Source organism: Branchiostoma floridae, chromosome 1 (genome assembly GCF_000003815.2).
Source record: "Branchiostoma floridae strain S238N-H82 chromosome 1, Bfl_VNyyK, whole genome shotgun sequence".
NCBI lineage: Eukaryota > Metazoa > Chordata > Leptocardii > Amphioxiformes > Branchiostomatidae > Branchiostoma > Branchiostoma floridae.
Genome location: NC_049979.1, coordinates 28,342,481 through 28,355,348, shown reverse-complemented (window position 1 = coordinate 28,355,348; position 12,868 = coordinate 28,342,481). Strand labels below are relative to the sequence as shown.

The following is a 12,868-nucleotide window of genomic DNA, read 5'->3' as shown; positions in this document are numbered from 1 at the left end:
ATCAGATTTTCACAATGTTCTTAGGATGCATTATCATAGGGTAGGCATCAAAGAAATCTACAAAAGAAGCAACCAAACAAAATACTGGTTTACAATTGACATTACTATGTGACATCATAGAAACAAGAAAGAACTTAATTATAAACATTCATAAGTGTACAGACTATCATCTTTAACTATTATTTCAGTTCAGTATCATATTTTTTGTGTCTCAAAACACTATATCAAATTGTTCTGGCCCGACCAATTTTGAAAAGGGCAAGCCAGCTGCCAGGTAACCTATAGCTAGCTGCATGTTTGGTTTAGTGTTACCAACATTAGGTCCAGTTCAGTGACCCTCAGTGAAGTGATTATATTGCAAACAGTACTGCTCTAGATCTGCCATTAGTAGCTTTGATTTACAAGCAATATAAATTTAAGGTTGGTATGGGTCCAGGTCGTGGGGTTTTGTTTGGCCCAGAAGCTAAAGGTCCTGGGTTCAAATCCTGTCATGCTACAAATCCTGTTCCCAATGCTGAAAGGCACTCAAGAAGACTTTCCTCACTCCACCCAGGTGTAACAATGGGTACCTGACCTCCGTTGGGGAGTTTAAAGGGGGTGGAAGGAGAGGGTTGGGCTCCTTAAATGCTGTGCCCTAGACACAGTGGGTAACAACCAGGGTTGTAGCCAGCACCTGTCCTTCAGTCCTTTGAAGAAATTTTGCAGCTGGGGACTGAAAAATTTCCCCCATTCCGTCCTCTGGGAAAGATAAATTGATATGTAAAGATATAAAAAAACTGAAACCCATGTGTTCTTCTTCACCAAAACAGATGCCATTGAACAGCTTAGTCTACAAGCAAAATTTGCACCTCAAAATGCAGGAAATAGTGTTTCAGAGGGTCTTGATTTTAAAATGTTCTCGAACCCAGACCCCCTAGAAATGACGGGCAACGTCACGCCATGCCTTTGGTGCTCGATATGATTCCCATTCAAAATCAAGGGGACTGAAAATTATTTCAAGCTGGCTACAACCCTGGTAACAACCTTTTCACCTAAAAAAACTACCTACCTTTTTATGTGGGCGAAGCCAACATTTAGTTTTTCCTCAGATATTTGCATATTCCAACCGGAAATTAGAAAGAATGGAAGCTGTAAACCTGTACTCCACGTTTCAAGCTTTTTGATTGGCTTAAAGTCGCACTTTCTTGGTTGTGAGTCAGAGGTGAACCTATCAACGCACAGAACACAATTGGCATCGAGTTTGATAATAGCCAATCAAAACTCAGAAAAAATGGAAGCTGTAAACACACACTCCGCGTTTCCAGCTTTTTGATTGGAATAAAGTCGCGGACTGTCTGGGTGTACGTGAGAGGTGAACCAACCAATCAACGCACAGAACACAAAATGGCATTCGGCATAGCAGCCAATGAGACGTCATGTGACAGTAAATCGGCCATGCGTTCGACCAAACAGGCGCTCAAGGAAGAAGTTGCCCGCCATGGAATGAACGAGATTGATAAATTTTCATACAAAAACATTATCTTGCGAAAATTGGACCTTGGAATCTTGCAAATTCAACGGTGAACGGACGTGTTCAAGCTAGGCAATACATTTGCATACCTGATAAAACAGCTTTAATAACATGTTGTAGAACTAGCTGAATGGTATTATTTACGCATTGTAATCCAACGCTCCGGGATCAATCCCGTGGACGTAACTTTTTTTTTCTTGCGATTTTTGCTTTCTTTTCCCTTCGCCCACATCCTGCATTTTTCCAAAAATGTTGCCTTTCTAGTGTATCATACTTTTTGTAACTACAGTCAAACCCGTCTTATTAGTATAGTGTCTCCATTAGTTCTGATGTTTATGAAGGGCTTTTTGAACTGGCTTTCCTTGTAGACCTTTCCAACATTTACTGTGACTTGGAAATGCCTGCTAACTTGTCAAATCCTTCGAATTAGTCAGAAAATTCCTCAAAATCCATCTTTCGATTCCTTCGGAATAAAGCCAGCTGGAAAAGCTTTAAGGCGTTTTCATATACATGTATGTCAGAACTGACTGGAATATGCCACCTCCTAAAATCACAAAATTTTATCAGTGAGTAGCCATCAATACTATACACTCAAAAGGGCACAGAGCCCTGATCTATGAGGGGCTTATGTAAAACAAGTGACAACTTGACTTAAAGAAGTAGGCTATTCAATTAAGTTTTACAGCTTCCCTTTAATGGGGACAACAGGTGGCCACTTATGCTTGGGTCACTGGGGAAATTCCCGAACCATATTCTAATTCTTATTTAGGCCACCAAAAAGTAGCCACAAAGGTTTTACTGTATACTTCATTAATATCTCACATCAATCCTAAAAATTGCTGCCATTATCTACCTGGTTTAGTAAAAAAAATGTCTTCCAGGGAGTTCTTTTAGAAAAAAAAGGTGTTTTGCCCAGGACAAGTACTTTTTACACTTTTCAGCCAAGTTAGTATTCAATTTCTTTTCATAGAAGATTATAAGTGGTGTGAAGTCTTGAGTGAAGTCCTCCAATTGTTTTGGCCATTTTTGTGCCGTACACTACCATGGACCTTTGCCCAGGAAGAATAGGGGTTTGTACCATTATGGGTCAGGACAGTCTCCAGCTTCAATAGAATTTCCATCCCACTCATTGTTGTTACTAGTAATCTGTCATTTTGAGCTTACAACAGGACATTTTCATCAGTTTTATGTCAGGAATTTCTGGTTCTTTGGATACATAGGGTGAAACTTTTGTCCAAAAATGCACATTTCCGTCCCAGGTTGGAGGGACCTCTCCTGGAGACCATTGTGGTTCAGAATTGTTACACAGTGACACAGTGGTATTTTAAAACTGCACAGGAAGTCCGCTTCCTTCCAAGAAGCTACTTTCTCTCTAAAGACAACCCATTTAGAAAAGACAACCCATTTAGACTCCTTAAGACTAACAAGAGATGTCCTAAGAGGTCAGAGATGCTTAAGTTTCGCCACTTAGCGGACAGGATCGCATGACAAGGTGGGGAGGGATAGGGTGCGTGGACTCCCTTTCATCGAAGCTGGATGGAACGTGGCCTCAATGGGGTCCCTTTGCAGAATGTTAGTGGAGCATGTAGACAGAGAGATAGGGGTAGAGGGGTGCATTGTCTGTTAGGGGGTGGGGCAACAACAGGTGGATCATTCATGTTTTAACCCTTCCACTGTTGCAAACCGTTTGAAAATACCGGTATTCCTCCAGTTCAAAATGATACTTTTAGTATGCCAAAAAGCAGTTACTCCAACAACCGGATGTCTTCAGCTCTTTCGCATTCATAGTTAAGGTATAAAAGACCAATCTCTACCAGATCACTTCAGTTTCACTGACAAAAGATGGTGGATGCCATCTGAAATGTCTGACCGTTTCTAAAGTCATATCCAGTTGCTTGAGTAACTGCTTTTCGGTGTAATTTACCTCAATGTCTAACTTTCATTGATGATACTTTTAGTAGTTTTACTGAAAGGGGTTTAAGGATCAGTATACATATGTCATGAAAAACTCAGACGTACTGTACTGTACTGTGGTATTCTACTTATAGGCTAACTGGGGTTATAGAGGGCACTTTTGTTCTTCCTGCCTTTGCATTACGGGTTCATTGTCCACAACCTGAATGGTTTCGCATCAATCACGATTAAAAGGAAGGAGATAGTGGATTGATATGATATCAATGTCAGAAATATGAGTCGGACCTTTGATGGGCATCAGAGGCCACTCAGGATCATATTTTCTGACGAGACAGTTGGTACCATTTTGAACCCAATAAAAGCGATCATGTTGATGTCAGGGTACTGTAAAATGCAGAAATGTTTGCGGTGGTTTTATGTTCGCGGTATTCACGGTGGCCAATTCAACGTGAACTTAAAACCAACACAAACATTTATCCTTGGCAGCAAGAGACTACAGTGCATGGTGCTACTGTGAACTTAAATCCACGGTGAGCGGTCCTTTTAGCCGCTACTGCAAAATTAAATCCCTGTGAACTTAATATCATTTACAGTAACACATGGTCTGGCATGCAGCCAGAATGCAGGTGGAGGAGTGGACAAAAGATTAATTTGCATTTCAATTAGTAATTTGATCTGCTAATTTGGATTTTAACAAGTAATCTATTTGGCTGACATAAATAATTATCACCTTTGAATTCTCACCTTTAAGTTTAAAAAGACAACTTTTCCTGCGAATTGCAGGAAATCAAAATAGGATGCCTACACGTTATATATGGAAAAGAGCATGTAGACCCTCAATCTAATGTATCACATTGAACTTGACTCGATCAATAACCTGTAAACACTAGCCTATCTTGACAGATCATGCGAAAAGCATTCAGAGTTCATAGAAGCATCATGCCAGCTATTTCCCTCTTTGATCTTTGTATTTACTGCTGCAGTGCCATCTAGTGACAAGTGAGGAAAATGCATGTGTGATTGTAGAGTCATTAGTGACAAGGATATTTTTCTTTCGCGAAATTGTGTGTAGAAGCTTGTACCTTTGGCACATAAAAAGATGTATGCTCAAGTATTTGAAGAAATTTGTTTATCAGTAATTCTTGTTTACCCTCATCAACATTGAATACTTTATTGTTTTTTCCAGGGACGTTTTATACATATAACTTTATTGCACAACAATTGTACGAGGTACAAAGTATGGCATCTACATAACTACAGTTCTATAGCTTAACTAACTAATACAGGAGTTGTAGTATGGGATAAGCTTCTTACAATCATTGGAAGCTTTTACAATCAGTTGAGGAGTTTCTAATATCCAAACCTTCTTTGATATATTTTCCTATATCTGCCATGCAGGGATTGTCACATGTCATGATGTATTTATATAATGTGTTTGTTTTTTCTTACCAAATCAGAGGTGCAGTGGTTATTTATAAAAATTATATTTTCTGTCAGTTGACCTAAAATGCCACAAAAGACAATTAGTTGACGTTGTAATTTACTATGTTGAAAGACTGCTTGTAAAGCCCTCTATAATCCTTTAGACAATACATTAATCCTTGTATTTTTCTTTGAAAACTTTTCTTTTTAAAATAACAATTTGGAACAACAGTCACCTTACAGATTCAGAATATTTACTTATGAATAGTAATACTAATAATGTGATCACATTAGGTGAGAGCTAACAATACAGGAGGAGGGGAAAACCTAACTCGTTAGCCCGGCAACTAATTTTTCATTCACACCATGGCACAATACACACCTAATTTCCTAGTTTCCTAGAGGCTTTTCATATGCAAACCCCCCTCCCCATTGTTGTCACCTCATTTGAATAACGTCTGATGTTTGGCAAGTGGCTTAGTAGTGCTTTAGTCCACTGGCTGAGAGAGTCCTTGAATTGAAACTCAGAGCAGTTAGAAAAGGATGTTTCTATGTAACGTTAGTGGAGGAAAAGTTTAGGGGTTGCGGTTGGATTATGGAGAGGGTGTGTGTGTGGTATTTGTGGTTACTGGCCACAGTTCTCTTCAGTTTGGAAATTGTTGGTCCAACCTCAACAGCAGCTGTGGTGTTTAGGACAGCCGTACCAAGTTTAAATGTAACTGCAGGTATGTATACCATAGGCAGAACTCAGAGGCCTTTTTCTCTGTGCATTCAGTCACATCTAAAATTACTTGGGATTTTAATGCGGGAGTTATATCGGCTTTATATACGGGAACAGAATATCAATTCCCTGCAAGTAGTCTGTGTTTGTTTGATTTTGAACTTTGCACTGGCAGCTCTACATTTTGAAATGCAACCGTTGTAACTGTATTACAGTAACTACATTGTATGCCTTTGCCCGGGACCAATGTAACTTAGTTTGAGGAATTTCTTCTATCACCATTGAAAGACTATGCAGGATTGACTATTATCTATAAGCCTTAGGGTAACCAAGGAGGTTATAATCTCCTTGATTTAACAGTCAATTTGTTAACAACGCTGTTTTATGGGAAATGCAGAAAAGCTATCCTTCGGATGCCTAGCTCGAGGAATGCGTTCAATTCAAGTTGAAGGTCTCCACGGGTTGTAATGGACGGCTAATGGGGATCAGACTTCCCCAGCGTAAATAAATTTGACTCCTGTTTTACAGACAAGCAAGGTCTTTAGCTAGGCTTTACCTTGTTTGTATGTGCCGCTGTACAGATGTAGCACAGCTGTGGTCGGCAATGGTCTCCTTGTAGTAAGTTGTACTAGTGGACATATAAAGTCAGGTTGACATCTCAACTAACTACTTCAGCATACCTTATGATCACCATAAAACTACGACATGTTCAAGCATTTATTAGTGACCTGACCTCTGACCTGACTCAACTCAACAGCGTGACAGATTCATCGGCTCGTCGATGTTGGTCACCTACCGCAAAGAAGAAGAACACAATGGGAACTAAAGACAATATTTGTTTATTTGCAAATTTATGCTTGAGTTCGTAAATTTCAAGGTTAGACAGCCAGGTAAACAATAATACAATTTTTAATCAATCTCTACAACTGGATAAAAATGAGGATTTACTTCCAGATGTTTTGATTGACATCCATCACTCTTCTTAGTCAGCGTCACTAGAATGAAGTGGCAGAAACAAGTCAAGTACATCTAACTAGAAAAACTGGTTGAACATGTAAGCATTGTAATTGTATGCAAATGTCACTCATATGTAAATTATTTGTTTCGGTAGGTTTGTGCCTGAGTGCTGCAATGACTTTGAAATGTGGCCTAACCAAAGACTTTAAATAAAGTGGTGAGGTCTAGCGATTAACACAGGATGATGACACTTTCAGCATGGTGCCATGTAAATTGTTTTCATTAGCACAGCCGAAGATCAAATAATGAGAGCAGCTTGTCAATCACTGTCGAATGCTTGTTAGCATTCTCTGATATGTGTGAGCAAGGTGTGAGGAGGTTGGTGTGAGATACTGAAGATGAGGGGGGTCTTGTATCATTTTGGTGTTAGGCTATGCTGATTTGATTTTAATGGATAACATCCTCTGGGAACCCAGAAACTGACAAGAGAGTGCCAAAAGAAAAGGAAGTTTGACAACAAAATAAGTTGCCTTCATTATGAAATCTAAGTCGTCAAGAAGGTTAAACAGCACAGAGTATGGTAAACTGTCAAAACTGAATCAGGCTACCCAGGAGTCTAAAAAAAATATCACTAAACAATAAACAATACTGAACATTAAAAAAAATTTATTCTTCATTTTTGTTCTTATGTTTATTTATTTTGTTCTTTTAAGTGTTGTGTAGCAAGGATGTTTTGAAAGTATAGATTCAGTTACATTTATGAAGGTTAGACATCAATATTGGTTAAACAATATTCAAAGACAAATCAATATCTACAACTGGATTAAGAAGCGGAATTTTTTTTTTCTGTGCGTTTCAGATAGTTAGAAGATGCGAGTTCATTTTGGTGACACTGTTTGAAGAAGAGTATTTTACAGATTTTTCATCCAGTTTTAGAGATTGAATTGTCTTTAAATGATAGTCAAAAAACACAACTTGTTGTTTTGTCCACATGGCAGGTCTGCAGTCTAAAGATTTGTTTCTCTATTCCAGCTCGACCCACCTTCCTGGACAAGTCTCCAGCCCTGCTGCAGTACAGTGAGGGAGACACCGGGAGGCTCTTCTGTGTGGCAGCTGGGCACCCTCCACCTCAGGTGCAGAAAAAAACTGTGAATTCTACTGTAACAGTTTTTAAGCTTCAGAAACATAAAGCCTTTGATTGGTTGGCCAAGTTGATGAATCCTTCATGAAATTGATTGGATAAAAAAGATGATGAAAACAGTTTGGATTCATGCATGGTTCTTTAAAATGAGACTTCTGATTGGATGACTTAGTTGAATAGATGTAATTTTGTTCAGGGTATTTCAGAGTCCCTAGAATAGAGGATTGGATGATGGGGTTGATAAGATTAGTTTGGCTTCATTGATGGTTCACAAAGTTGAGGCCTCTGGTGAGGTTGAACCAAGTCATTGAATTTGTTTTTATTCATGGTTACTAAAATTGGAGGCGTCTGATTTGACGACCGAGATAATAGAATTATTTGGGCTTCATAAGTCCCTACAATGTAGGCCTCTGATTTTATAACCAAGTTTGATAAAATGGATTTTCAATCATTCAGGCCATACCAATTTGATTTCATGGTTCTTGGATTTTTAAAAGTGACATCCTAAAATCATCATGCCGGGAGGAACTTGAATGTGACTGTATTCACTCTAAAAAACTGAGTGTACCAAGGCACAAACCTGGTCCTCAGGTTTTATTACTGTAAATGCAGAAACTTTTGCGGTGGTTTAATCATTTAATGTCCATGGCAGTAAGAGACTACAGTGTATGGTGCTACGGCGAACTTAAAACCACCACAAAAAGTCCTTTTCCCCACTACCATGAAATAAAATACCCGCGAACTTAGATGCATTTACAGTTTCATTATGTTCTTCCAGTGATGGGTTTTCTGACTATTTAAAGAAAACCCTGAGAACCAACAAATTGAATTGGTGTGGCCTCAGGGTTCCTAGCACTGAGGATACTGATTAGATGATGAATTAGCCACTTCCTCACTTGTCCTGTTCATGCTTTCACACAGTTGAATGAACTGTTTCCATTTTTTTACAGGTTTTATGGAAGAAAGGAGACCAGCCCATCATGCCGACCGTGCGGTACAGGCTCAGTGAGACCAGCCTGACGATCCCGTCCCTGACGAGGGAAGACGCGGGCGTGTACACCTGCAATGCTCAGAGCGAGGCAGGCGACCTACAGCACACCATGAGGATGGTCATATTTGGTATGGAAATCTTCTTATTTTATTTGTGAAATTTTTGCAGGGTTCATAGGTAATTTTTTTGTGTAAGAAAGGTCCTGATTTTATGTAATTCAGTACATGCATGTCAAGTATTGAAATATCACAGAAATGTTGAAAATTCACATCATTGGGATGCTTGTTCATGTATTTCAACTGTCAACAAGTCTGAATCCCATTGTTAAATTTTATGTAGAAATAGACTTTTTTTTTTTAATTTTTTTATTCAACAAAACAAACGTATGAAAACCATCCAGCAATTACAGAAACATATGAAACAAGGATATGCACAGAAATGTATGAAATAATATAAACAAGAAATAGAAATAGACTTTTTACTTGAAATAGACTTTTTACTTGAAAACTCTGCTGCAGTACTGTAGGAAGCCGCTGGGAAGCTCATTATCTAAGTTAAACTTTATTTTCCCAGCACTTACCCACATATGAAATGTTATGAACATCCATCCAGAATTCTCTTAAAATCATGCTGTCTACAAACATACAAGTTCAAAGTACAAAAACAAACATACAACTTGTATGTCTTTGTAACTTTTTATTACAAGTTCTACTGCAGCACTGTAGGAAACTGCTACAATGGACATTATTGAACTTGACCATCGTCTCCCAAATACTAAGCCACCTACCAAATATCATGAAGACCCATGTACCAGTACTTGAGTTATGCACACATATGTCTACAGCCACTCCACCATAGCAATACGTCAAATATAACTTTCTGGCGAAGATAATTATGTTAGAATCTTTTGTTGTAGGTCCTCCCGTGATCATGGTGCCCCCCCAGAACACCACAGGGGTGGTGGGCTCAGAGGTTGCCTTTGAATGCCAAGCCGAGGCCTTCCCATCCAACATGACCATGCGCTGGCTACGGGACGGGATCAACGTCTTCTACTACACCTCGCTGTACTCTCGTGTCAACGTGCTAGGGGACGGGACTCTCATCATCAGGAGGTTACGGCGTACTGATGTCGGGATGTACACTTGTAGTCCGACCAATGGGATAGGTGTTGCACCAAGAGCTACGGCGTATCTCAGGGTTCAGTGTAAGTAACTGTTCTCAAGTCAAGTGTTACACGTACGTGGGCATATTTTAGGTCTTTCAGGTCTTTTAGGTCTTAATCTTTGACTCATACATTTTATTTGGGTTCAGGTTATCATTAAAAAAAATCATGAGAAAAAGTTCTCTGACTCAGCATTAAAGGAAAGCAAAACCTACTATACCTTTTATCATAATCATTATGGAAAATGATAGAATGTCTCAATGTCCACTACTTACTTGCTTTATGTAAGGCTGTCTTAGTTCAGGGCTCTCCCACCATTTGTAATTCATGCGTTGCCAACAGCTACTTGACTGTTACCAGTATTTATCATTGACTGGCCTATACACATTCACATATTAAATTGTTAACAGAAACAATACATGTCTTCTTTTGATGGTTAACAGATCCTTAAGTCTTAATTCTTCTTATAACTTCTGTCATATATACATGTCCACAGATCCTCCACAGCTGCTGCCCATGCCAGCCACCCAGCTCATCCCGAGGGGGGGAGAAGGCCGTATCCGCTGCCCACATGACGCCGACCCTCCCATACACACCATCCTCTGGAAGAAGGTACCATCTCCTTAGTCCCTTAGTTTTTGGCAGCACCTCAATAGGAACTTGGTTCTCAATCACAGTACATATATTACGATCAAGTTGGAAATGTTCATGATATTGAGATGTCCCTGTAGCTCAACTGGTAGTGGCTCTCACAGTTGAGCTCCTGGTCCCAATGCCCCATTAATTGGCATCAGGGAGACCCCGCTTTGAGTTTTGGGGTTAGGACGTTTCAATGGGGGCTACACCATCATTTAGAAGGGACATACATTGTAAGATGAGGGTCTCGAGGTACATTAATTATAAAGGGAAAGGAAACCCCTCCCTGCAAAAATATAACATGCTACAGAAACAGCAAGGAAACTTGACCTATGTGCCACTAGGCAAGCATTACATCAACAGCATGATATCTTTTAGATAACATGATTGTATTTATTTTTGCCTGTCAATATTGAATTTTGAATTAGGATCCTACAGACAGAACATTTTGGAGACATTTTTGTAGAACTTTTTGGTGTGATATATTCTTGGCAACAAACTGTTGATAAAACTTGCATGTAAGTAACGCTTTTCTCATCCTGTTTTCAGAACGGTCGCGTCCTGGATGTTGCAGCTGATCCGTCCTTGTCATCTGCTCGAGACGGCACCCTGGTCATCGCAGGTGTGACGGACATGGCTGCAGGCCTGTACAGCTGTATTCCCAGGAATGTGCTGGGATCGGGAGGGGAGTCACCTTACATACAGGTGTCTGTTACAGGTGCGTCAGTACAGCTACTTGTTACAGGTGTGCCATTGCAGGTATTTGTTACAGGTGTGTCAGTACAAGTATATGTTACAGGTGTTTCAGTGCAGGTATTTATATTTCATTTCATAGTATGGATGGAAATATATACATTTTTGTCATGTTTTGTCTTCTTCTTCTCCTGTGTTATGATGTAAAAGCCAAATAACTTGCACCAGAGATGGGAAATTGGGTAATATGGAAGAGTCCATTATGCATAAGTATGTTCGGGAAGAGTCCATTCCATTTTTTTGAGTGGGGAGGTTTTGGATGGTCCATTTCATGCAAAATGCCAGTTGAATAAAACACTTAGTTGTGTTCAAAGAATTTGTTATTCAGTGACTTACCAACATGATGAACCTGTTCATGGAAGAATTAGGACCTGGTAGTGTTTGAGTCCAAAAGATCAAAGTTCAGGATTTCATATTCTGTGCCATTGTCTCCCCAGACCCCCCAGAGTTCACCGTGCAGCCAGAGCCGTCCTACTACGTCACAGTGGGACAGGATATCACCATGGTGTGTGCTGCAACTGGAGAGCCAATGCCATTTGTCACATGGAGAAAGGTACTTCCTTGTTCAGAGTAATTAAAATATACATCAAGGAATGGTTCCGGTCCTAAAGGTGCTTATTACTATGCATAGATTATTTATATTACGTTCAAGTCATTTGCATAATTTATGACGAAATGTAAACATGGCATTCTGCCAAACAAAAGGATCTTCACACATACAATATATGTAATATTGGTTGAGAAGACCATCATGAATAGAATAGATTACACTACAGCAAAACTTGTCTAAGAAGACCACCCTGGGGACCAGTGTAAAGTGGTCTTTTTAGACAAGTGGTCTTCTTATGCAAAAGTAAAAATGACAAAACATGTAATTACAGCCTTATTTGCATATTTAGTGTCAGACAAGATGAAAAACAATAAATCTACATGTACAGAGGCTCTAGTATTTTAATGGAGATATGAGGTCTCTGAACTCTTGTTGTTGTTTGTTGTGTACAGGATGGTGTTGATCTGGATGACGAGCTGTACGACATCAGCGGAGGTAACCTGTCGCTGTGGGAGGTAACAAAAGAGGACTATGGTCTGTACGAGTGCCTGGCACAGAATGAGGTCACCACCATCTCTGCCACAAGCCGCATGTTCATTCAAGGTAAATCAACTGTGATGAACACAACTTGCAATTCTACTGTAGCTGAAAAAGAGTATTTCTAGCACACATACATGTCATGGGTTCACACAGGTAGGGACCTAAACCTAAACCACTGGACCTGAATCCAGACCAGAACCTTAGCATTTGTTTAGGTATGTACCAGTACAGAAAATTCAGGTCCAGGTCCAGAGGATTTGAATTATACAAAAACTTGTGAATGGACAATACTCAAAACAATGGTCCATTTTGCTATAAAGAAATCTGTTTGATGGAGTATTTGACTCCCACTGGCATTTTAAAATCCTACAAGGCTAACTGCCTCTGCACGATTGACTGTAAAACTTGATAGAAATGACTGTACACTCTCTACTTCGGTCTTGTTATTTTCATCGACTGGTAAGCCCCAAAGCGTGTGAATTCCTGATCATATAATCTGTTCAATTTCCAATAGGTCCACCATCCGGTCCACCAAATTTTTTATGGGCCATTCTTTCCAGACCAGTCCAAT

General features: G+C 39.6%; 1 protein-coding gene across 2 annotated transcripts in view; it reads left to right on the top strand.

Moving 5' to 3' along the window:
- LOC118414383 (protein turtle homolog A-like) overlaps positions 1 to 12,868 on the top strand; it is a 36,159-nt gene that overhangs the window by 16,795 nt on the left and 6,496 nt on the right. Inside the window, exons 1-8 of one of the 2 annotated variants that reach the window (XM_035818416.1) lie at positions 5,330 to 5,571; positions 7,557 to 7,657; positions 8,616 to 8,784; positions 9,573 to 9,860; positions 10,315 to 10,430; positions 11,004 to 11,172; positions 11,645 to 11,760; positions 12,210 to 12,360. In XM_035818416.1, coding sequence (XP_035674309.1) covers positions 5,442 to 5,571; positions 7,557 to 7,657; positions 8,616 to 8,784; positions 9,573 to 9,860; positions 10,315 to 10,430; positions 11,004 to 11,172; positions 11,645 to 11,760; positions 12,210 to 12,360 — 1,240 coding nt within the window. In that variant the 5' untranslated portion in view covers positions 5,330 to 5,441. Of the gene's footprint in view, positions 1 to 5,329; positions 5,572 to 7,556; positions 7,658 to 8,615; positions 8,785 to 9,572; positions 9,861 to 10,314; positions 10,431 to 11,003; positions 11,173 to 11,644; positions 11,761 to 12,209; positions 12,361 to 12,868 lie in introns of those variants that run through there. The other variant, XM_035818409.1, reaches the window with a different exon arrangement.